At 31.2% G+C, this 24,695-nt stretch overlaps 1 protein-coding gene across 6 annotated transcripts in view; it reads left to right on the top strand.

Annotated features, from left to right (window-relative positions):
- Positions 1-1,330: 1,330 nt before the first annotated feature.
- LOC107625541 (uncharacterized) overlaps positions 1,331-24,695 on the top strand; it is a 33,134-nt gene continuing 9,769 nt past the window's right edge. For 2 of the 6 annotated variants that reach the window (XM_088503578.1, XM_021116047.2), the window contains exons 1-9: positions 1,331-2,369; positions 2,473-2,553; positions 9,987-10,104; positions 12,798-15,577; positions 16,326-16,580; positions 16,763-17,479; positions 18,233-19,054; positions 21,459-22,196; positions 23,825-24,655. In XM_088503578.1, the coding sequence (XP_088359704.1) occupies positions 12,824-15,577; positions 16,326-16,580; positions 16,763-17,479; positions 18,233-19,054; positions 21,459-22,196; positions 23,825-24,655 (6,117 nt within the window). In that variant the 5' untranslated portion in view covers positions 1,331-2,369; positions 2,473-2,553; positions 9,987-10,104; positions 12,798-12,823. Of the gene's footprint in view, positions 2,370-2,472; positions 2,554-7,400; positions 7,691-9,986; positions 10,105-12,687; positions 12,704-12,797; positions 15,578-16,325; positions 16,581-16,762; positions 17,480-18,232; positions 19,055-21,458; positions 22,197-23,824; positions 24,656-24,695 lie in introns of all 6 variants that reach the window. The other 4 variants (XM_088503575.1, XM_088503576.1, XM_088503577.1 and 1 more) reach the window with 4 other exon arrangements.

A 24,695-nucleotide genomic window follows, 5' to 3' on the forward strand; every position in this document is an offset into this window, starting at 1 on the left:
GACGGAAAGAATTATTTTACTTTAATAGGATTCTAAATCTAATAGGTTTCTTTAGCATATGATGAATAAAGATCGAATGATATTTAAATTTATTTGTCATAATTTTTTATAGTTTAATAAAAATATTTGACAAACTAAAGAAATGAATTATATGTCTTTTGAAATTTTAAAAATGTAAAAACTCAATAATACCTGTTTCAAGAAAAATTAAAGATTTATTTAACTATTCTGAAATTTAAAGACCAATTTATCAAGTTTTTCTGTTAAAAACTGATTTATCATATACAAAAAGGCTAATTTAAAATATCAACCGAACAAATAAATTTCAATTAGTTTGTTGGTCTTCTCAATTCTTTTATTAAATTTTTTGAATTTAAAAGCTTATAATTAAATTTATATTCTAAAAAAGTTTAATTAAGTCCTTATTATTGTTATTTTAAATGATAAAATATATAATAATTTTAAAATAATTACTTCTAAATTATTCTACTGTTTATTTTACATCAATAATAAAAATAAATATTTAAAGAATATTTCTTATTTTTTATACAAAATTATTAAAAATCTAATTGAAATTTTTTTGCAATATAAAAATCTAATTTTAAAATTTTAAATTATAAAAATTTAATTAAAAATTTAATAAAATTATAAGATTCATTAACCATATAGTTCTTGCAAACTATTTATAAAGGACTGAAATCCACTCTCATTCTCATTCTTGAGTCTCTTATTTAAGACTATAGGTGAAAATGATACGAATTGAACCGAGTTTTGCTTTAATTTTAACGAGCCATACCTATGTTATAAATTGATGGTTTAAGTTTAGGTCTATTATCTCTCATAGATTTTTTTTAGGCCTGTTTACAATCTGACAAGCCCACAAACCTATTTAAAAAATTTATTTCGTGAACTAGAACTCAAAATAATACACTCAAGATATCTAAATTGACATTAAATGATTCTAAAATTTATAATTTATAATATGTAAAGCATAATTCATTTATATATTAATCGTTAGTCACATATCATAACTTTATTTATAATTTATAAATTTTTTAATAAAAAAATTACAATATTAACTAGTCTTGAATATTGATTATTTTTTTTATTTTGTTTTATATTAAATATAAGTAAATAATTAAAAGTATAAACTAAGAATAATTTATTATTACAAAAAAATATTTTGATAAGCCAATCCAATAAATTTCTAAATTTTTTTAAATCTATAACTTAACTTTTTTTAACTAATAGATTTTTTAAAAAATTCAACGTTAACTTAATAATTTGTTTAATAAAACAAACCGAACTGAACCCACAACAAGCCGAGCCATGAAAATCCCGGCCCACTTCCAACCATCTCGAGCTTATTAAGATCTCCACTATTTTCCCACTTTAGTCTCATATTCCACATTTTAGTAAAAATCACCGAAAAAGAAGAACGTTTGCTGCTGAGTGTTGTGTTTTCCGTTGCAGTTTTCAGTATTCATAACTTTCCTTTTCAACTTGTGTGTTCCGCTTACAACCCAAAATCCCCCTTAAAAAAAAATTAAATGCAATCTCTGGTGTTGTATTTCTCTTGATTTGTGTCACAAAAATTTGTCTTTCACTTTCTTTGTCTCGTTACCTGTGAGTTTATTGTTTCTCAGCTCATAAAACCCACAAAAACCAAAAAAAGAAGAAAGAAAAAAGAAAAAAAATATTTGGTGCTGCGGATTGATTTCTCTTTTGTAATCTTGTTTTTACTCCCAGTTACTGTTTCGTCTGTTCTTCAGTTGATTTTGAAAAAAAAAAAAGAGTGCCTTTCGTTTTTGCTTTTTCAACGTATTCTTGAGTTTATTGTAATTTTGTTTAGTCGTCTTTCACATCCCTTTGTTTTTCCTCCTGGTTACTGTTTCGTCTGTTCTTGTTCCAATTCATTTTGAAAGAAAAAGAAAAAAAAGGAAGAAACTTTGCTGCTGTGTGTGTTGTTTCCTCTCTCTGTTTTCAGTATTCATAAGTCATAACTTGTGTGTGGTGTGTTCCGCGATTGCTTCTTGTTTTTCAGTTCTTACTACCCAAAATCCCCCCTTAGAAAGTTAAAAAATAACATATCTCAGGTGGATTTTCTTCTCTTGATTTGCGTTGTAAAATTTGTGTTCCACTTTCTGTGTCTTTTACCTGTGAGTATATCGTGTCTCAGTTCATAAACCCATAAAAAAAAAACACAAAAAGAAAACTTAAGTTTTGAATCTGGCAATCATATTGTTTTTGTATTGGTTCGGAGTTGTGATCAGTGAAAGTTGTTTGGCCTTTTGCTTTCAAGTCTTCATTACTGCTGCCTTGTGTCGAATCATCTTGTTTCAGTTGCCTTTATTTTGTTTTCATTCCCAGTAAGTGTTTCATTTGTTATTCTCTTTTCTGTTTAAACTTCTTCAAGAAAAGAGATAAGTTATTGCATTTTTATTTGTCTTATGGTTTTGGTGTTTGGTGAAGGAACTAGAAGAAAGAATCCCTAAATCAAGTAATTGCTTAAGCCTTTGGATTCGGTCAACACCAAAGTCAAGAGATTCAGAGGTAACACACTTCTTGCATTTTTTATTTTAATAAATAAATTAATTATAATAATTACTAAAATAAATAATTTAAAAAATATTTATCAAAATAAATATTTCTCTCTTATCTTGTTTATACTATACTGTAAACAAGATAATTTGACATGTATCTCATTTATAGTGTAAACGAGATAAGAGAGGTGGACGCAACACATGTATATATTGGTTACACTGTAATTAATTAGTATTCAAAAAGAGTACATAAAAATTTTTAAATTAAATTATGATCCAATTGGATTGATTTAAATTTGAAAAATAAAAAATTCTTCAAGGTCTATGATTGAGAATAAATATGAAAGGAAAAGTTTAGGGGCCAGCAACTTTTGTGTTTTCTGGCCAGCACTTAACCATCAAAATAAAAGTGAGTGATCTCCCACCATTAGATGTAATCTCACACCATTAAAAACACTATTGATGGCCAATTGATGGTTACAAAACACCAAAATTGCAGCCCCTACCATTTCTCAATATGAAAAATGCACGATAAATAAAACAGAATAAGAATAGGAGAATAGGAGATAACTGTTTGCCCATTGTTAAGAGAGATTGACGGGATAAATAAAACAGAAGAAGAGTAGGAGATAAATATAACGGTTATCTTCCACTCCACAAAAAATGTTGATGGGATAAACTCTTGCTTATTTTAAATGGACATTGCATTTTCTCTATTATTTAAAATGAACCATTATTTAAAATGTACTGTTTATTTTTTTTATTATTTAAAATTATTCATCTTTTTTATTATTTGAAACATTCTATTTTTAAGAATTTGATCCAATTTAAATTATTAATATTTTTTATTATTTTAAAAAATTATATTTAATTATTTATAAATACATATATCTCGTTTATAGTGTAAACGAGATAACATGTATTTCGTTTATACTGTAAAAAAGATATATGAAAATTGAAAAACTACACATATCTAGTTTATAGTGTAAACGAGATAAGAAAATGGTATTTATTTCAGTAAATATTTTTTAAATTATTTATTTCAGTAATTATTATAATTAATTTATTTATTAAAATAAAAAATCCCACATTTCTTTCTTTTTTGGTGAAAACTCAGTAACTTCACGTGAAGTTGATAGTTGAGAGCGGTTAAATAATTTGATTGATTTGACTAAATTTTCATCTAATGGCTCTCAGTTATCAACTTTACGTGAAGTTGAATGCACCTGAGTTTTCACCAAGTTTTTTTAAATATAAGAGTAATTATCCAAATCAGTCTCTAAAGATTTTAAAAATGGACAGTTTAGTTCCAAAAAAATCAATACACAGGTCAATTCCCAAGTTTTTACTCCTGTAGACAAATAAGTTCTTAGTTTAATTTTCGGCAGATTAATTTTCCAGATCAGTTTCCAAAGATTTTAAAAACGGATATTTTAGTCCCTAAAAAAAAATTAATATACAGATCAATTCCCAACATTTTTTCTTCGTTAGACATAACAATTCTCCATAAAAAATATTATTAATTGCACAATAATATTGTATCGTAATTTTTTTGTATTGTTTGGACAAAAATAATAATAAATTTATTCATTAAATTCTTATGTATGTATTTCTAATATAAAAAGTATATATATATATATAGTCACTCAATAATAATAATAATAATAATAATTTTATTTTTTTTTTGATGGAAGACTGTTATGTTTGACAAAAAAAAACATTAGAAATCGATCTGTATATTAATTTTTTTGGAATTAAAATATCCATTTTTAAAATTCTTAGATACTAATATGGATAATTACTCTGTCAAAAAAAGAACTGGATACTGATTTATCAGCCAGAATAAAACTTTGGAGATTAATTTGTGTATTAATTTTTCTTAAAAACTAAAATATCCACTTTTAAAATTCTCAAAGATTGATTTGATAATTACTCTAAACATAATTTTGGGTGGTCTTTGAAGCTGTTTTTGGTTGGCAAAATTCGTAGGTTCTTGACAAGTTATCTCATTGAGTTTTTATGAACAACTTCAATAATTACAAAGTGATTCCTATTTTTAAATTTTATATATAAATCTACGTTCAAACAAAATATTTAATCAAGTCTAACCAAATTTATATAATCACTTTTTAAATTACGTGCCTTCTTCTCCGTTTTCTTCTCCTTCTCTTATTTCTTCTATTCTTTGGTTTTCATTTACTTTTTTTTTTTTCTGTTTCCTTCTTCTCTTTCTCTTCTTCTTACTAATATATTAGTTGTTTTTTTTCCTTCTTTTTTCTTTTTTTTTCCTTATCATCGTCACTGTTACCATCACTACCTTCTCCTCTTTTTCTTGTCTTTTTTTTTTTCATTTGATTTTTTTTTTATTCATTTTCATCTTCCTCCATCTCCATTATCATCAACTTCATTATCATTATATTGTCATTGTTATTTTCTTTATTGTTATCGTCGTTATTATTATTGTTATTGTTGAGTTTTTGTCATATTAATGACGTTTGATCCAAAATTAATTTGGATGTGTTTTTGTTCATAATTCAGTCTTGTTTGTGTGCTTGTTTTCAAATTGAGTTTGTGTGTCGCACTCATTAAGTAATTTCGATGTAAAAACTAAGAAATTTATGTGTATTTGTTAAAAAATTTTGTTGTATTTTTATTTTGATAAATTTTGTATAATTCAAAATTCAGTACAACAATGAGGGGTTTAACCATTCCTTCTTCAAGGTGAGAGAGAATATTATCTACAATCCGAACAAAAAGTACACAATTTATCTGATTATTCCTACACATTAACTTGCTAATGAGATTTCGCAGTACTAAAGTGTTAATCATTTCATAATTACTTGCGTTAAGCCATGATAAATTATTCTTGGTCTTGCAACTGCTTCTTCTTTTTCATTATCATTATCTTTTTTTTATTTATCTTTTTCTTTTTATTTTACCTTTTTAAGTTTTTTCTTATTTTACTCTCTTAACAAAAATAAAAACAATTAACGTACATTTATTCAACTAAAAAAAAAGAAAAAAAGAAAAAAAATGTAGTATTAAAAAAGACATTATTTTGTTTTTGTAGTAAAGTTTCGATGTACAAACTAAAAAATTTATATGTATTTGTTAAAAAATTTCGGTGTATTTTTATTCTGATAAATTTTACATAATTTAAAACTCTTTTTCTCCTTCCTCCTCATCTTCTGTTGATGTTATTGCTTCTACTTCTTTTTCATCATCTTTTTTTTTTCTTGTTTTATCTTCTAAAGTTTTCTCTTATTTTACTCTCTTAACAATAATAAAAACTAAAAAAAAATTAAACAATGAAAAAAAATACATAATGCAGCAAAATTACTAGGAAGAGAATAAACCTACGTTCATTCAACTAAAAGAGAGAAAGAAATAAGAAAAAAAGAGAAAAAAATACAACATTAAAGAATATATTTTTGTGTTTTTGTAACTAAGTTTTGGTATAAAAACTAATAAATTTATGTGTATTTATTAATAAATTTTGGTGTATTTTTATTCTAATAAGTTTTGCATAATTCAAAATTCTTTCTCTTTCTCCTCATCTTATGTTGTTTCTTCTTCTTCTTTTTTATTATCATCATTTTTTTTTATTCATTTTTTTTCTTGTTTTATCTTTTCAAGTTTTTTTTATTTTACTCTCTTAACAAGAATAAAAAAATTAAACAAAAAAAAAAAAAGAAAAAACACATAATGTTGCAAAATTAATAGAAAGGGGATAAACCTACATTCATTCAACTAATATAGAGAAAGAAATAAGGAAAAGAAAAGCACAGTATTAAAGAAGACATTTGTGTACTTTTGTAGCAAAGTTTCGATGTAACAACTAAGAAATTTATGTGTATTTGTTAATAAATTTTGGTGTGTTTTTATTATGATAAATTCTGCATAATTTAAAACTTTTTTTCTTCTTCTTCATCTTTTGGTGTTTCTTTTTTTTATCATCTTTTTTTATTCAACTTTTTCTTCTTGTTTTACCTTATCAAGTTTTTTTTGTTTTACTCTCTTAACAAGAATAAAAACAAAAAGAAATCAAACAAAAAAGAAGAAAAAACACATAATGCTGCAAAATTACTAGAAAGATGATGAACTTATATTCATTCAACTAAAAGAAAGAAAGAAATAAGAACAAAAAAAATACAACATTAAAGAAGATATTTTTGTGCCTTTGTAGCAAAATTTCGGTTAAAAACTAAGAATTTATGTGTATTTGTGAAGAAATATCGATGTATATTTATTCTAATAAGTTTTGCATAATTCAAAATTCTTCTTTTTTCTCCTCATATTTTGCTGTTGCTTCTTTATTTTCTTTTTTTTCTTATTTTTTTATAATTCTTTTTGTTCCACTCTCTTAAGAGGAATAAAAAAAAATTAATGCTGCAAAAGAAGAAACGCAGCAACAATAGTAGCAATAAAAGAACAACGATTGAGAGAAAATACGCGAAGAAGAAGAAAGAACGCGACGAAAAAGAAGGAGGAATGCGAAGAAGAAGAAGGAAGAACGCGAAGAAGAAGAAGGAACATGAAGACGAAGAAGGATATGTTTGCGTAGAAGGATATGTTTGCGTTAGTGAAGCGCGCATGTGTACGTGTTGCGTGTAATAAAAATAGTTTTTGTTGAGTTTGGGCCAACTTAATTGGATTTAGTTGCTAAAAAGACTTGGAGGTGTACTATGACTGATATTTTAATTCATTTGTTAACTTTAGAAGTGAATAAAAAATATTAAATAATCAATATTTCTTATTTAATTCAACATTAGTCAACTTTTAATTTTTTCACTAAAGGAATTATTTTAAGTCTTTAACATTCCAAAAAGAAAAATGATTTTTTTTCTGTATTTCTAGAACACATATTTCCCTCTAGAGGAGTTGCATGAGGAGTTGAAGGAGAAAGGCACAACATCTGACGTGGGGAGTTGCAGGAGGAGGTGCGACTAGCACATCGATGAAAGGATTTGGAGGGGTAGAGTCGCGACGCGCAACAAGCATGACGGAGCCAAGGTGGTCGGGATGAGACTGACAGAGGAGACACAGACGCAGAGGAAGCAGAGTTGAGCAAACACTGACGGCATGAGAACAAGGCAGATGAGTTGGCGAGGAGAATGACGAGTGACAACCGGCAATGAGTTAGAGAGGTGAGAAGGGTAGAGTGGGAGGACACATTTTTTTAGCGCAAACCTAATTTTTTGAAATTTAAAAACCAGAATTTTTGAAAAGTTGGCTCCACTTGACTGCATATAGAATTAGTTACGTATACTTTTTCTATCTTTTCATCATTATCACTTTTTTTCTTCTTTCTAATACTATAATTTCACCTACACTACCACCAAGCATCCACCACCACTGCTCCCTGTCATTCAGTTGTTCTGCCACCAATCAGTCACCCTCAACTTAACAAAAAAGAGATATCCAAATTCATTTTAAATAAAATTCAAAACCTAACAAAAAAGACATCCAACATTATTGAAAAAAGAACATCTAAAAACAAAAAAAAACATCTAAAACTATTAAAAAAAGAGTAAAATCCCACCCCGATCTCTAACTATTTCGCTAACTCTCATTCCATCCTACATCGATTGGAAAATGATATTGCGGCCCCTAACAATTAACTCTGTCAGACATTCTACCCCATCATTAATGTTTTGTCCAGAACTAACGGATTTTGCCTATGTATCATGTTAGAATATAATTAGGATCAATTAGAATTATTTAATATATCTGAATATTTTATTATAGAATATTACGTCTTTATTATTACGATTCTCTTAGCCTCTATAAATACCCTTCTATATTGTATCATTCAAAACAACTTGAATAGACAACTTGATTACACGACATAATACACAAAAACACTTTCCTCAGCTTGGTCTCTTGTTTCTAACATGGTATCAAGAGCCTAAAGTTTTTTTTTTCAAAGAAATTTTGTTCATAGCCTCTTTATTTTTTTCTTCCGACAGTGTTTGCTCTCATTTTTCGATCTGTTTCTGATGCTTTGGTTCGTCACCTCCGGCAACATCGTGACCTTCTCTTCGTCAGCTTTCCAACGTCGCCAACATCGCCGCCAGACGCCTCCAGACGTGCCGTCACGCGCCGCAGAACCTTGCTGGCCACCTCTATTGTTTTGCCTTCCAGAAGCTTCAGCAGCCGTTGGATCTTGGATGCGATCGGACGATCCTGGCGCTTCCACGTGTCGCAGCGCAAGGCATCCTTGGTATCCACTGACCGTGAACGACCCGACCCGGCCCGCCGTCGACCCGCGTGCCACCTCGTCGCCACGCTGTCTTCTCGCTCCTCTCAGGTACCGCCACATGTCATCGTTCGTTGACGTGGCATTGACGTCACTGCTGACGTGGTGCTGACGTGGCAGACAAGCGGGACCCTCCCTAAGATTTTTTGGTGAGCTCTTTCCGATTCTGTTTTCTGTTTTCTCATTTTCTGTCCCGAATTTGCAGTTTCTTCTCCCTTTTGCCATGGTATCCTCCTTGAAGAGGATATGTTGTTTTCTTTGCGGTGAAATCACCGTAGTTTTTGTATTTTTTTTCTATGCCATTTTTCTTTATCTTTTGTCACTCCTTTGATGCTTTTTTTCACCTCACCGACTAGCCTATTTTCTCTGTCTTGTGTTTTTCCGAGTTGAAAAATCAAACATCATTGTCATCCGCTGCTTACCTATTCTCATGAAAAAATCATATAGTTTTTGCTCTCTTTCGATAGTTTCATCTGTGTTCTCTTGTGGCAGTTCCGTTTGTGTTCTCTCGTGACAGTTCCATCTGCGTTTTCTCGTGGGAGTTCTGTCTACGTTTCTTTCTGCCAGTTCCGTCTGCACTTCCTTCAAATAGCAGCAGTTCCGTCTGCACCCGTTTTATCAATTTATGCAGTTTTTTTTTCTATTTATTTCGTTGTTTTAAATGTTTCAAACTCAAGTTGTCACTTGAGTTTGAGGGGGGATGTTAGAATATAATTAGGATCAATTAGAATTATTTAGTATATCTGAATATTTATTATAGAATATTACGTCTTTATTATTACGATTTTCTTAGCCTCTATAAATACTCTTCTATATTGTATCATTCAAAATAACTTGAATAAACAACTTGAATACACGGCATAATACACAAAAACACTTTCCTCAGCTTGGTCTCTTGTTTCTAACATATCACATTAGTTGATGAGGTGTCAAAAAACCATTCCAAAGGACAAAACACCCCCTACCGTGTTAGCAATATGTTGTAGTAAAATAAGACAATTAAACGCCTGAAAAAATTTTTAGGAGACACTTAAACCTCTAACTAATTTAAACATAAACACAAACCTATAATGAACTATGAAGTAGGACAAGTATCCTTAAATTTTAACAAGTCATTATACCTACTATTGCACTGGTTGTTGGCCTTGGTTGGTAGTAACCTTAGTTCCTTTCTTATGTTGCAGAAATTTTGTTTGATGACACATGTAAGAAAGGATTGGTCTCGAATGGTATTATTTTCACCACTTTGATTGATGGACAACGTAAATATGGAAAATTGATTTGGCCTGGAAGAATTTTCAGGTAATGATCAATCAAGACATTAGACTGAACTTGATCACGTACATCAATCAAGACATTAGGCCGAACTTGATCATGCACAATGTGCTAAGAAAGGGTCTTTTCTTATTATTATTATTATTATTATTATTATTATTATTATTATTATTATTATATTGTAGAGTTTTATTTTGATGACACGTGCAAGAAAGGGTTGGTATTGAATGGTGTTATTTTTACCATTTTGATTGATGGGCAACGCAAATATAAAAAATTGATTTGGCTTGGAAGAATCTATTTATAATATATAAAAGCTGATATCAACTCTCTCCAATGAGTTTATGTCATCTTTTTTTTGCTAATGATGCCACATCAGCAATTCTAATGACTTGGTGACTTGGCAAAAGATGAAAATCAAACCAATCACTATTTAGTAAAATAAAATATTTTAAAAAAAATAAAATAAAAAATTCTTATCTATTATTATTCAATTGAAACATCAAGTACTAATTAAATGCAATAAACATACATTAAAAGTGCCATAATAATAATAATTATAAAAAATTTCAGTTACAAATATTCAAATTTTACAACTTATATATTAAAACTCTTATTATTCTTCATTTCTTAATCTCTCATACTAATTGTAAAAGATTTCTTAAATTTAATATAACATTTTTATTTACAAACAAACAAAGTAAGAAAAGACAAAGTGTAGCAATTAATGCAAAATGAAAAATAAAAAAAAAATAAAAATGGAGTTTTATATAACTCTAATATAAATAACCTATGTCTTTTTAAAAAATAAATAAATTCAAAATCTATTTATAATATGTTCTCTAACATATTTTTAATATAACATTTATTAAAATACATTATATAGTATAAATAATCTACCTCTTTGCGCATTGCGCGAGTCTCACTCTAATTTTCAGGTAATAATCAATCAAGGCATTAAGCTGGATTTGATCACATACAATGTGCTAATCAATGGCTTTTGCAAGATCTGCGATTTAAAGGAAGTTAGGAAACTTGTGGATGAGATGAGTGAGAGAGGTTTAAAATATGACAAAATCATGTTCATAACACTAATAGATGGATGTTGCAAAGATGGGGGACATGAAATTTGTATCGTAGATCCAGAAGAAAATGATTGAAAGGGATTGAACTTGATGAGGTAGCTTTTACTAACCTCATATTAGGAGTTTGTAGAGAAAAAGAAAGAGAAGGAGGAGCAAGGAACTGAGGTTGCCGCCAACCAAGGCCAGCAACCAGTGCAGCAAATATAATAACTTGTTGAATTTTAGGGATATTTGTCCTACTTTATGTGTCTATGTTTAAATTAGTTAGGAGTTTAAGTTTCTCCTAAAAATTTTTTTAGGAGTTTAATTGTCCTATTTTACTACAGCGTATTGCTGACACAGCAAGGAACGTTTTGTTCCTTGGAATAGTTTGTTGACACATTATCAGCTAATGTGACACGTAGGCAAAATCCGTTAGCTCTAGACGGAGACATTAACGGAGGGAGTAAAATGTTTGATGGAGTTAATTGTTAGGGGTCGCAATATCATTTTCCAATCGATGAGGGTCGGGATGAGATTTAGCGAAATAGTTAGGAGCCGGAGTGAAGTTTTACTCTAAAAAAATCATCCAAAACTTAAGAAAAAACATCTAAATGATATAAAAAAGACACATCCGAAATCAAGGAGACAGAAACATCCTAAACTAGAAAAAAGAACAAAACAAGACATTTAACATTATTGAAAAAAGAACGTCTGAAAGCTAAGAAATTTTTTTTAAAATTATTTAAAAAATATTCCAAAATTAAAAAAAAAAACATAAAAATTATATATAAAAGACACACCCAAGACCTGAGTGACAAAAACATCCTAAATTAGAAAAAAAAAATCATCCAACACCTACAAGAAGAAGAAGAAGTATCACGTGTGGCATAATCGCTGTAGTCTCTCGTGCGTCGTCAACTGTGGAGGACGCACTGCTTCTGCCGTGGCACGACGGCTGCTCCGAGTGGAGGAGATAGCAAATGGCGTCGCAGTGAGAGAAGGAGTTGCTGGGGTGCGTGGCGTCGTGTGGCATCGTGTTTTCTGGAGCGCAATATTGAGGGACACAACGTCGTATTTTTGGAGGAAAAAACTATTTTTGAAATTTAATACTAGATTTTTAAAAAAATTAGCTGCTAGCTAACCAAATTGACTTACCTACTTTTTCTCTTAAACAAACTGTGATTATGTAGTTTTGATAATTTAACTGTGGGAATTGTTTCCTTTACTTCTTTTTAATTGATTGAATTAAAATGATGACATAGACCGTAAGTGATGACTCAAAAATAAAAATAAAACTCAACATCAAATGCTATCTATGATCAAGAAGCAACTAAAGTAAGAGAAGTTTTTTCTTTTTTTTTAAAAAAAAAAAAGATAAGATAAAATGAGTTGTTAAAAGTGTTACTCTACCAACTTTATGGGGACAGCAACTTCTGTGATTTTAGCCATCAAATAGCCATCAATAATTATTTTAATGGTGGGAGATTTCATCCAATGGCTCACTTTTCTTTACTGATTACATGCTGGCCATAATTTAATAAAGTTGCTGTTAGGAGAAGGTATCAACATTTAACATTTGTGTATGTTTTTCTTTTTACAATGTTTCCCATGAACTCTTTTCTTTATTTAAAATTTTCCTACTTTTGCTTGTAGTTTGAACTCTTGAATCAAAAGGATCAATGGATATTCTCATTTCAGTTGCTGCAAAAATAGCTGAGTACACTGTAGCACCTATTGGAAGGCAAGTTGGTTATCTAATTTTCTACAAAGCCAAATTTAAAGAGCTAAGGGACCGTGTCAGTGATCTTGAATACAAAAGAGACGAAATCAAGCAACGTGTTGAAGAAGAAAGAAGGAATGGGAAAACAACTTCTGATGTTGTGCAGAATTGGTTGAAGAATGTGGATGAAGCCATTGGAGACGTAACTCAACTTCAAAATGATCCTAGTCATGCAAAGGCTGGATGTTCTAGGTGGTCATTTCCTAATGTGGTGACACGCCATCAACTCAGTAGAAAAGCTACAAAAGTTGCCAAAAAAGTTGTTGAAGTACGGGGAGAAGGGGACTTTTCCCAGGTAGCTTACCGTCCTAAACTTGATGCAGTGTCAGCATTTACTACAAGGAGTAGTCAAAACTTGGAGTCAAGGAAACTAATTATGGAGAATATCATGCATGCTCTAAGAGACCCCAAAGTAAGCATGGTTGGAGTCTACGGGCTTGGTGGTGTTGGTAAGACCACTCTCGTTGAAGAAGTTTATCAAATAGCTAAGGAAAACCAGTTGTTTGATGAGGTGGTTATGGCCACCATTTCCAAAACACCAGACATCAAAACCGTTCAAGAGGAGATTGCTGATCAGTTGGGTCTTCGTTTTGAAGAGGTAACTGTTGCTGGTAGAGCACCTCGCCTATACGAGAGAATCAAAAAGGAGAAAACCATCCTTCTCATACTGGATGATCTTTGGGAAGCCCTTGACTTGAAGAAAGTAGGCATTTCCTCTGATGGTGAACATAATGGCTGCAAATTATTGATGACTTCTAGAACCTTAGATTTGCTACGACAGATGGGAGTCAAAGAACATTTTAGACTAGAAGTTTTAAATGAAGAAGAATCGTGGAGCTTGTTCCAATCTAGGGCTAATAATTTAGACAAAGAACCCGACAAGCATCAAATTGCATTCCAGGTGGCAAAAAAGTGTGCAGGATTGCCTATTCTCATAGTTACTATGGCGCGCTCATTGATAGATCAAAACATTCATGCGTGGAAAGATGCTTTGAGCCAATTAGAAAAGGTTGATAATGAAGAGTTGCAGGAGATAACTTATTCAGCTTTGGAGTTAAGTTACAAAAGGCTAAAAGGCAATGAAATGAAAGCTTTTTTCTTGCTCTGTGCAACAATTGGTAAAAAGCCTTTTGTTGATGACCTATTCAAATATGGAATGGGTCTAGGTATATTCAACAGAACAAATACAATGGAAGGTGCCAGAAATAGGCTTCACAACATGATAAGTGCATTAAAGGCATCTTGTTTGTTGTTAGAAGATGACAAAAGCACAACAAGGGTCAAAATGCATGATGATGTTCGTGAAGTGGCTATCTCCATCGCTTATAGGGATTATCACATATTAGCCAAGTACGGAGATAAGTTGAGGGAATTTCCCAAAATGGATATTCTTAGCAACTGCTCCCAGATCATTCTGCACAATGGTGGTTTTCGCCAGCTTCCTGAAAAGTTAGATGGTCATAATCTAAAATTTTTCCACTTGCGTCATTTTGACCTATCTCTGGAAATCCCTAATTTCTTTTTTGCGGAAACAAAATTCCTTCAAGTTTTAGATTTAACAGGCTTGAACTTGACTTCACTGCCCACTTCTTTTCTTTCCCTAACTAATCTTAAAACTTTGTGTTTGGATCATTGTGTTCTGGAAAGTATTGATGCAGTAGGAGCTTTAAAAAATTTAGAAATACTGAGTCTCTTAAAGTCATCGATGATAAAACTTTCAAGCGAAATAGGAAAATTGAGTCATTTAAGAATGCTCGATTTGAGTCATTCAGGGATTGAAATCATCCCAGCAGGCGTCATATCAAGCTTGATCAAATTGGAGGAGTTGTACATGGGCAATACCTCCATTAAGTGGAAGATTGAGAATTCAGACAATCAAGATGAAAATGCCAGCCTTGATGAACTTCGTCAGTTGTCAAACCTAACAACTCTAGAGCTACAGATACAAGAGGCATGGATGTTGCCAAGAGACTTGATGTTTGATAAATTAGAAAGGTTCAAAATTGTTATTGGAGACGTTTGGGAATGGGCTGATATTGACGACGTCACATTGAAAACATTGAAGCTCAAGCTTGGCACCAATATTCACTTGGAGCATGGGATCAAAGGATTGATCAGAAGAGCAGAGAATTTGTATTTGGATGAAGTTGAAGGCATTTCGAATGTACTCTATCAATTGAATGGGGATGGATTTCCTCAACTGAAGCACCTCCACATCCAAAATAATGCCTTAATTCAGCACATCATTGATTTTACAGAGAGGTCTCATATTCCAACCCCATTTCCAAACCTGGAAAAACTGGTGATTCAGAATCTTGGTAAGATGGAGAAAATTTGTCATGGGCCACTTGCAGTTGGTTTCTTCTCCAAGCTCCGAGCCATCAAAGTTGAAAAATGTAATAAAGTAAAATATCTTCTCTCTGTATCCATGCTTAAAGGGATGCCTCAGCTTGCAGAGTTGGAAATTTCTGAATGCAATCTTATGGAAAAGGTAGTGTTTGAAGATGATGATGCAAGTGCAATGAATGACGAAACTGGCGAAACCATTCAGTTTCCATTGCTCCATTCTCTGACTCTACAACATTTGGATGCGCTTGAATGCTTCTATTCTCATCAGCCAACATCTTCCCCAATATCCCTTTTCAATAATCAAGTAAGTGTTTTAGCTTCTATACTTGATGCATATAAGTAAGGGTTCTTTAGTTCATTTATTTCTTTCATTTTATGGAGTATCGGTGGATCTGAATAATTCTGACTCAACATAAAAAAAAAGTAGTTAAATTAGTAAAATTAGTATCGGTAGTTGCTACATTTTATAAACTAATAAATATTAAATATATAAAAACTAATAAATATACTTATATTAACTTTGTTAACATACTGAATTAGTAAATTATTTTGTTAATATTTTTTAATTACATTTCTATATAGTATATTAAGTTAATATAAATCTCAAGAAATATCTCATCATGAACCAATTTATAATACCAAATTGAAAATGCATTTCACTTAGTGTGCGTGAGAGAGATCGAGAATACCTTAAAACATTTTTTAATAAAAATTATAGAAACTAATTATTGATCGTGATGAATACTACTAAGTATTTTATTTAGAATTAATGATCGATAATAATACTGTACTAAAATAACATTTAAATGATCATAGAAACTTCTAATTTTTCTTGTACCGTAAGCATTAGAAATTTATTTATTATCACATGTCATTTAGTTGTTTTAGCTGTTTACTTCTTAGCTAATTTTATTACTTTTATTTTATTGGATTTCCTTTCAATTGTTAGTTTATTACATAATTCGTACAAAGGATGGAATACTATTGAATGCAAAGTATTTTATAATGTTTCTTCAATCTTTTATTAACATTTTTATATTCTATATATGTAGGTTGTATTTCTTAATTTGGACACACTCAAGTTGAGCTCGCTCAATTTGAACAAAATTTGGAAGGATAATCGACACTATTTTTGCAAATTAAGAAATTTGATTGTTGAGAATTGTGATGGTCTAAAGTATTTGTTCTCATCTGCCATGGTGGAGAGTTTTTCCAACCTCATAAAGCTTGAAATAAGTGAATGCCATCTAATGGAAGAGATAATAGCTGTAGAAGATAGTGACAACAATATTGTCACACTAGAAGAGGTATGATAACTAAATGGTGACTATTGTTTTGAAACAAAGAAATTAGGACCTTTGTTCAAATACTATGTATCGAATAGAAATATACATCATATATCTTCACTAATAGCTTTTTTCGGTGCTTATTCTTTATTAACAATTTAATGATAGAAGTTATGTATGGTTTTTTGAATTTTTGAATCCAGGTTCGATTTTTCAAATTGCAAACAATTATCTTGAAGAATATGAAGAGCTTGAAGAAAATATGGCACAAAGAATTTTCTAAAGTAAAGACTTTACAAGTAAAAAATTGTGAGAAAATTAGAGCAATTTTTTCTTCTTCAATGCAAAAGGTATATAATGATCTTGAGACATTAATGGTTACTGACTGTGCTTCGGTAGAAGAGATATTTCAACTGAGTTCTGATGAAAATTATAGTACAGAACAAACACAGCTGAAAAAAATTACTCTAAAAGGATTGTCGAAGTTAAAACAAATATGGAGCAAGGATCCTGAAAAAGCTCTTAATTTTTGCAATCTAGAGGAAATAAGTGTAGAGATTTGCAAAGACTTGGAATTTGTATTTCCATGTTCAGTAGCCACAAGTTGCTCACATCTTAAAGAATTTACAATTAAATGGTGTGAAAACATGAAGGAAATTATTGCATTCAAGGAAGAACCCATGTTCTCATCTATTTCCTTTGAGTTTAACCATTTAAATACTTTGGTGCTTTGGGACTTGCATAAGCTCAAAGGGTTCTATGCACGAAATTACACATTATCATGTCCATCTTTGAGAAAATTAGATATTACTGGATGTGTGAAGTTAAATTTGTACATAACTCTTTCTACAAGTAGTCATCAAAAGCTTTCAGATGAAGAGTATATTATTTCAACACAGCAACATTTGGTAGCTGAACAGGTATGAATTGTTTACATTATTACATATGCTAATTTGCATTAAAGTCCAATGCATATGAACACGATTTTCTATTTTTCATTCAGAATTTGTATTTAAAGACAAATCAAATTTTGCATTTAAAAATTGGAACAGTTAAATCAAAGAGAATATTTTTTCTATTTCCAAAATAGCATTCTCAAGCATGAGTATTGGATTTCGTGTTAACTTTGAAATAAATCTTAGAAACAAAAGGCTTAATATAAGTTTTTGGTGAATATAAAATTCTTATTTTTGTCCAAATAGAAGTATTATCTTTTATTGAAATATAAAAATCATTGTTCTTGTTCTTGTCGTCAAGAGACTTCTTAGATGATCAAAGAGCAAATTAAATATTGTGACAATGTTATTATATTAAATTAGATAACTTTTAAATTTGATTGAAATAAAATAAAAAATTGAACATTTTACAGGTATCCAAAATTTATTTAAGCTTGAAAGAAATTTGATTATATGAAAAGTTGAGAGAAAAACATTAGAAATTAAACCTTTTTATATATGCAATTAATTATTTGAATAATGAGACTAGTGATTGCTGATTTCTAATGATTTTTAAATACCATTAGTGAGTTTGGATTGAATCCAGCAAAGTATAAGATTACTCTGAATTTTGATTAAACATTATATTTGCTTTCTTTATTCTTTTCTTAGGCTATTGTGAATTAAATTTATTGGAAATAGTATCTTATTGTAAATTGCTTTTTGTACATGTTTAAGGTAATGCCTAATTTAGAGCACTTGAGAATAGATGAAAAGGATGCTGCCAACATATTGCAAATTCAAAATATAGGTTCCTTCTTCAACAAAATATCATTTCTTGGTCTATCCAATTACAAGACCGAAGGTTCTGCTTTTCCTGATCAGGTTCTGCAGAATATATGCAGTTTGAAACGGCTAGTTGTTGAGCTGAGTTCCTTTAAGAAGATATTTCAAGATAAAAGGCTTACAAATGAAAAAAATTGTGAAAAGCTCCAAAAGTTAATTCTGAATCAGTTACCAAATCTTCAATATATATGTGAAGAAGGACTGCAAATTGACCCAGTTCTCGAGCTTGTTGAATATTTATATGTTATTGGATGCTCAAGTTTGATAAACATTGTTCCTTCCTCTGTTACCTTCTGCCATTTGACCTATCTTGAGGTAGCAAATTGCAATAGCATGATAAATTTAGTTTCTCCTCATACAGCAAGAAGTCTGGCCAGGCTCACCGTAATGAAGGTAAAACAATGTGATTCACTTGAGGAAATATTGTCCAAAGAAGGAGAGGAGATAACAAATGACATTGCATTTTTCTCTTTGGAAATTTTGGAGTTGGATACTTTACCAAGACTCGGTAGGTTTTGCTCACAAAAGTGCTTCCTAAGGTTCCCATTGTTGAGGAAAGTAGTGGTCAGAGAATGTGCTCGCATGAAGTACTTTTCTGAAGGAGACAGGGTGAGCACACCAAAGCTTCGAAAAGTGCTAACAGCAGAGAATAGTAAAGAATTTTATTGGAAGGGTGACTTGAATGGAACCATAAAAAACATGTTTGAAGATAAGGTATGATTTATTTTATTGATGAGATTTGCTTTGGTTTTTCTAAATTGGATGCAAGATTACTAACTTTGGTGTATAATACTTGTGACTTAAAAAAAAAAGAAACTTCATTATTCTCTATTATATTAGTTATCCCATTTACTTTGCCAAAATAAAAGAAAAATGAAAACAATAAAGTAAGGGGCAAAAGAAAAATATTAGTTATCACATTTGCAGTTTGCGGACGACACTATACTCTTTTGCCCTTCAGAGGAAGAGACAATAATATGGAATTACAAGCGTCTTCTTCGATGTTTTGAATGTCTGGGTTGAGCATTAATTTTGAGAAGTCTAGCTTCATTCCGGTTAATTGTGATCAGCGCTGGGCGCAAAAGATGTGCCGCCTGTTGGGATGTAAGGAGGCCTCCCTTCCTGTTCGGTATCTTGGCATTTCCTTGGGAGCGAATCCGAGGTTAGTGAAGACATGAAAGCCAGTGATTGATAAGGTTGAGGAAAAACTTAGTCTGTGAAAAGCAAAGACTCTCAATAAAGCGGGTAAGTTGGTTCTCATTAAGTCTGTTCTGAACAGCTTGCCTATATACTATCTAAGCTTGTACCAGTTGCCTAAGGCTGTAGCCGAGAAATTGATAGCCTTACAAAGACGGTTCTTGTGGAGTAAAGAAGATGGGAGGTCCGATATGCCACTTGTGCGATGGGAGGTAGTGATGGCGCCGTAAAAGGCGGGTGGGTTGGGAGTGGGAGATGCAGTGCTTCGGAACACGGCCCTTTTGTTTAAATGGTGGTGGCGATTTTCGAAAGAGGACTGCCTCTTATGGAAGAAAGTAGTGTGTTCCTGTAATAGCATGAGTCCGGCTGAGATGCTGTGTGGGCAGCCTGTGCCTCAAAGTGGGGGGCCTTGGAAGGATATATGTCAGCTTCGAATAAGGGATCCACAGATAAGGGAGAAGATGATCCGAGGGCTGTCAATGGACGTAGGGAATGGCAGAACTACCCGATTTTGGGAAGATGTCTGGCTACCTGGTGGGGCCTTAAAGGAGATATTCCCAAGACTGTTTTCGGTCTCGAACCTTAAAGGATCTGTAATTGGGGATTGTGGGTTTTGGGATGGAGTAGAATGGATTTGGAACTTCCAGTGGCGGCGACAACTGTTTCAATGGGAACTGGAGCTTTTGAACCAGCTCCATGAGATCTTACTGACAGTGAAGCTAACGACTGAGAGGGAGGATAGGGTCATCTGGAAGTTTGATAGAACTGGTATTTTCTCAACTAAATCCTTTGTCCAGGTCATGCAAGAAGAGGTTCTCCCGGAGGAAATAACGAGCTATAGCTCCACTAGTGCTGTTTGGAGTGGAGTTGTCCCGCACATGGTCAAACTGTTTACTTGGTTTGTGTTGATTGAGAGGGTGAATACTAAAGAACGACTGTCCAGGCTAGGTGTTATTGATCAGCGTGATAATATTTGTGCTTTATGTAGAAAGGCGGTTGAGTCTGCATTTCATCTGTTTGTTGGTTGCGAGATCACTTGGCAAGTGTGGAATGCGTGGCTGTTTGCTCTTGGAAGGTCATGGACCATACCAGGTACACTGAAACAACACTTTGAGACTTGGTTGCATGCGGCACGGAATAAGGTTGAGAGAAAAAGGTGGCTGGTTGGCTTCTTTGCTGTCATTTGGGCAGTTTAGCTAGAAAGGAATGATCGAGTTTTCAATAATCATGGCTCGGGAGTCGTGGAAATAATCAATAAGTCCTTCATGTTCTCGGACGAGTGGCTGGGTGGTGCTCCCTCTTGTTGTTGATGGCAACGCCGGAGATGACGAAGGGTTGATACTACTATTAGAGTTGTTAGTAATGTTTGTCACTTGATTTTTACTTACATTCTAGACTCTAATTGCTCCACTTTACTGTGTTGAGCGCATGTTAATTCAAAAAAAAAAAATTAAAGTAAGAGGCATAAATCTTTGTTGTAAATCATATTAATAACATTGATTTATAAAGGCCGCCTTCTTTATTTCTCTTTCACATGAATATTAAAAATTTATATTTTTATGATATAAATTATTAGAAGTCAGGGGATTTGTTGCTTACATTTTTACATGAGTATATTGAAATGGCATAGATAAGAATTAATGGTCATTGTTTCCACTGCCTTCTCATTTTCATCATTTCCAATAATCTAAACAAAAGGTCAAAATAAAATTTGATTAAAATAATGTCTGCCATTCTGAAAGTACATAGCAGTTTGACCATTTTGAATTTGCATTTTTCTTGTGGCATGTTGTGAGTTTTCGTCGTTATTCTTTTTCAAAAACATAGCTTAATAGTTAATAGTAAAAAAAGATATAATAATATTAAATATCATTAACGTTTAGTCACGCAGTTATAAATTTACAAACTTTATTGAACGCAGGTGTGTTTTCGTAGTTTCGAGAATTTGAATCTAGCAAAATATCTTGAGCTAAAAGAGTTATGGTATGACCGACTTCAGAACAATATATTTAGCAAATTGAAGAAGCTATTAGTTCACAAGTGTGACTTTTTATCCGATGTGTTATTTTCTCCAAATATAATTGGTCTGCTTGTGAATTTGGAAGAGTTAGATGTAAAAAACTGTAATTCTCTAGTAGCTGTGTTTCATATCTCAACATTTTCTGAAGAAATTGAGACGAGGAAATGTTCTTTCTTGAGAAAGTTGACTCTTTCCAGTCTTCCAAATTTGAAGCATATTTGGAAGGAAGATCCTAACACAACTCTGAGCTTTCAGAATCTATGTGAAGTCTCTGTTGTAGATTGCCCATGTTTGAAAAGTCTCTTTCCATTCTCTGTAGCTACAAATATGGCTCAACTTGAAGATCTTGAAGTATTAAATTGTGGGATTGTGGAAGTAGTTGATAATCAAAGATGGCCAAGAGAGATGATTAAATTTGTGTTTCCTCATTTAAGGAAACTATGCCTAAGAAATATGCTTAATCTGAGGACATTCGTTTCTGGCATCTATTTTATTCAATGTAAATCTTTAAAACATTTAGATGTGTTCGACTGTCCAAGACTGAAGTTATTTCAGACTACATATCCCAGTTGCCAAGAAAGAGCTATGAATGACAAAATTTCTGTTCCAACACATCAACCTCTTCTTAAGGTTGAAGAGGTATGGACAATATTATATTTCATCTCAGTTACTCTCTTAATATTTTTTCACATGTTGAAAACTTTTTCTAAACACGAACGTTAATTTAAAAAAAAAAAAAACAATTCTTCGTGAAACATTTAATTTATGCCATTGCATCAATATTTTTCTCTATGACATTATAGATCTCATTTATAGAACAATCTTTTTCAAATTGGATGATTGGGATATTTTTTATTTTATTTTATCTTGCACACACTATACATACCAGATAGCTTTTGTTAATAAATCCATGAAGATAAAATATATTATTAGTAATTTAATTTCTTAATGCGGTTACGGGATGAGAGTCTTACGTTAACTCGAATAATACTTGTGTGCAAAAATATACAAATATATTATTACGTATGGTAGAAACAATAAAAAAGTAATTAAAATACTAATTATTCATAGTAATATAAAAGTTTGGTAACATAAAAGAAAAAGAAGGTAGTTGAATTCAAAGTGTAGTAATTATTTTTTACATGTCTTATTTGAGCATGTATTGTTTCATATTTTAATTAATTACTAAATATTCAAGATCAAAATAATACTTTATTTTAAAATTATTTTTTTATTTCGTTATTTCAGTAAATTAGTAGAATAGAGAAAAACTATATATCTTAAATCTTGATATAATCATCAAAATTTTTGTACTTAGTAATTTATTCTCTTAATGCAATATTGTAAACTTAAAATATAGCTAAGTAAAACTAAAGTATATAGGCATATGTATATTTGTCTTTTGTTTTTTATTTCATTAAAAATAATATTTGATATTTATGATATTATTAGTTATATAATTTTACTTTTCAAAAAAATCAATTTATTTTTGTTTATATAGGAAGAAAGTGTTGTATGCTTATAGAAATAAAAGATGTCTTGTACATTTACTCTCACTTGTTCATTGTTGTTATTTTTTGTTAAACTTTCTTGTTTGGTGAGAAGTTGATTTTTTAGGTTACTAAATGTCTCCTGGATTTGATACTTACTGGAGGATTAGTCATTTAATTTTTTTAAATGAAAAATATATAGGCGTGGGTTTATATTTTATAGGTTTCCAAGATAATAATCGAAATGGTTGTAATTTAACTAATTAGAAGAAAGAGTGATTTGACGAAAGTAGTACAACATCTATAAATACTGAGAGGTTATATATATTTTTTTTAAAAATTCTTATTACTCCCTCCATATTTGATTATAGCTATTTGTTTACGGTTCCGCTACGTTACCAACAGCATATCTGCCAACTTCTGCCAACTCTTATTTATAATTGTGTTTCATAGAAGTGTGTTCGTGGATGTGTTTAATAAAAATGTCTTTTTTATAGCTGTGTTTAATAGAAGTGTCTTTATAGATATATTTTCTGGATGTGTCTCTTTATATATGTATTTAAAATATATTAATTATTAGACACATCTACGAACACACTTCCATGAAACACAATTATAAATAAGAGTTGGGAGAAGTTGGCAGATATGCTGTTAGTAACGGAAACTTTTCCATTTGTTTATCTTGTGTTTTTATTATATATTTTCTTTTTTTAATTATTCTCGTGGTGTATATAAAAATACCTCTAAAATACTCATATTTGTTTTTCTATTCAACAGGTACTTGGGAATTTGAAAGTTTTGGGAGTAAACAATAATAATGTTGAGGATATAATGCAAAGCATGTATTCACAAGACCAATACGACAAACTTGAACATCTGAGTGTGTCTTTATTTGAAAGTGAAGGCACCACATTTCCATATTGGTTTTTGGAAAATGCGCAGAATTTGGAAAAACTAAATGTTGAATGGAGTTCTTTTGTAGAGATATTTCATGATCAAAGCATTGGTATTGAGGAGGGACAAGTCACAATTAGCACACGACTAAAGGACCTTACTCTAGCTCAGCTACATGACCTTCGTCATATATGTAAAGAAGGATTTCAAATTGACCCTGTTCTCCAACATCTTGAACAGTTAGCTGTTGGCCATTGTTCTAGTTTGGTAAACTTGGTGCCTTCTTCTGTTACCTTTGCTTACTTGAGACATTTGAAGGTAGCAAACTGCAATGGAATGATCAATCTGATAACATGCTCAACAGCAAAGAGTCTTGTCAACCTCGCAACAATGAAAATTGAGTCATGCAATTTACTACAGGATATAATGAATGCAAATGAAAATGAGAAAGACAAAGAAATTGCATTCTCCAGCTTGGAGAAACTTGAACTTGTGTCTTTACCAAGGTTGCGTAGCTTTTGTTCATGCAAATGCTCCCTTCTCTTCCCACTGTTGGAGAATGTATTGGTGAAAGAATGTCCTCGAATGGAAATTTTCTCTACAGGAGACACAAGCACACCAGATCTTCAGCAAGTTCAAATAGAAGAAAACAATAAACAAAATTTTTGGACAGGAGACTTGAATGGAACAATAAACAAGTTGTTTGAGGATAAGGTTTGTCTTAATTTTGGTTTAGTTTAAATTTCTACTATAT

This window comes from Arachis ipaensis, chromosome B2 (genome assembly GCF_059453495.1).
Source record: "Arachis ipaensis isolate K30076 ecotype BB chromosome B2, ASM5945349v1, whole genome shotgun sequence".
Classification (NCBI taxonomy): Eukaryota; Viridiplantae; Streptophyta; class Magnoliopsida; order Fabales; family Fabaceae; genus Arachis; species Arachis ipaensis.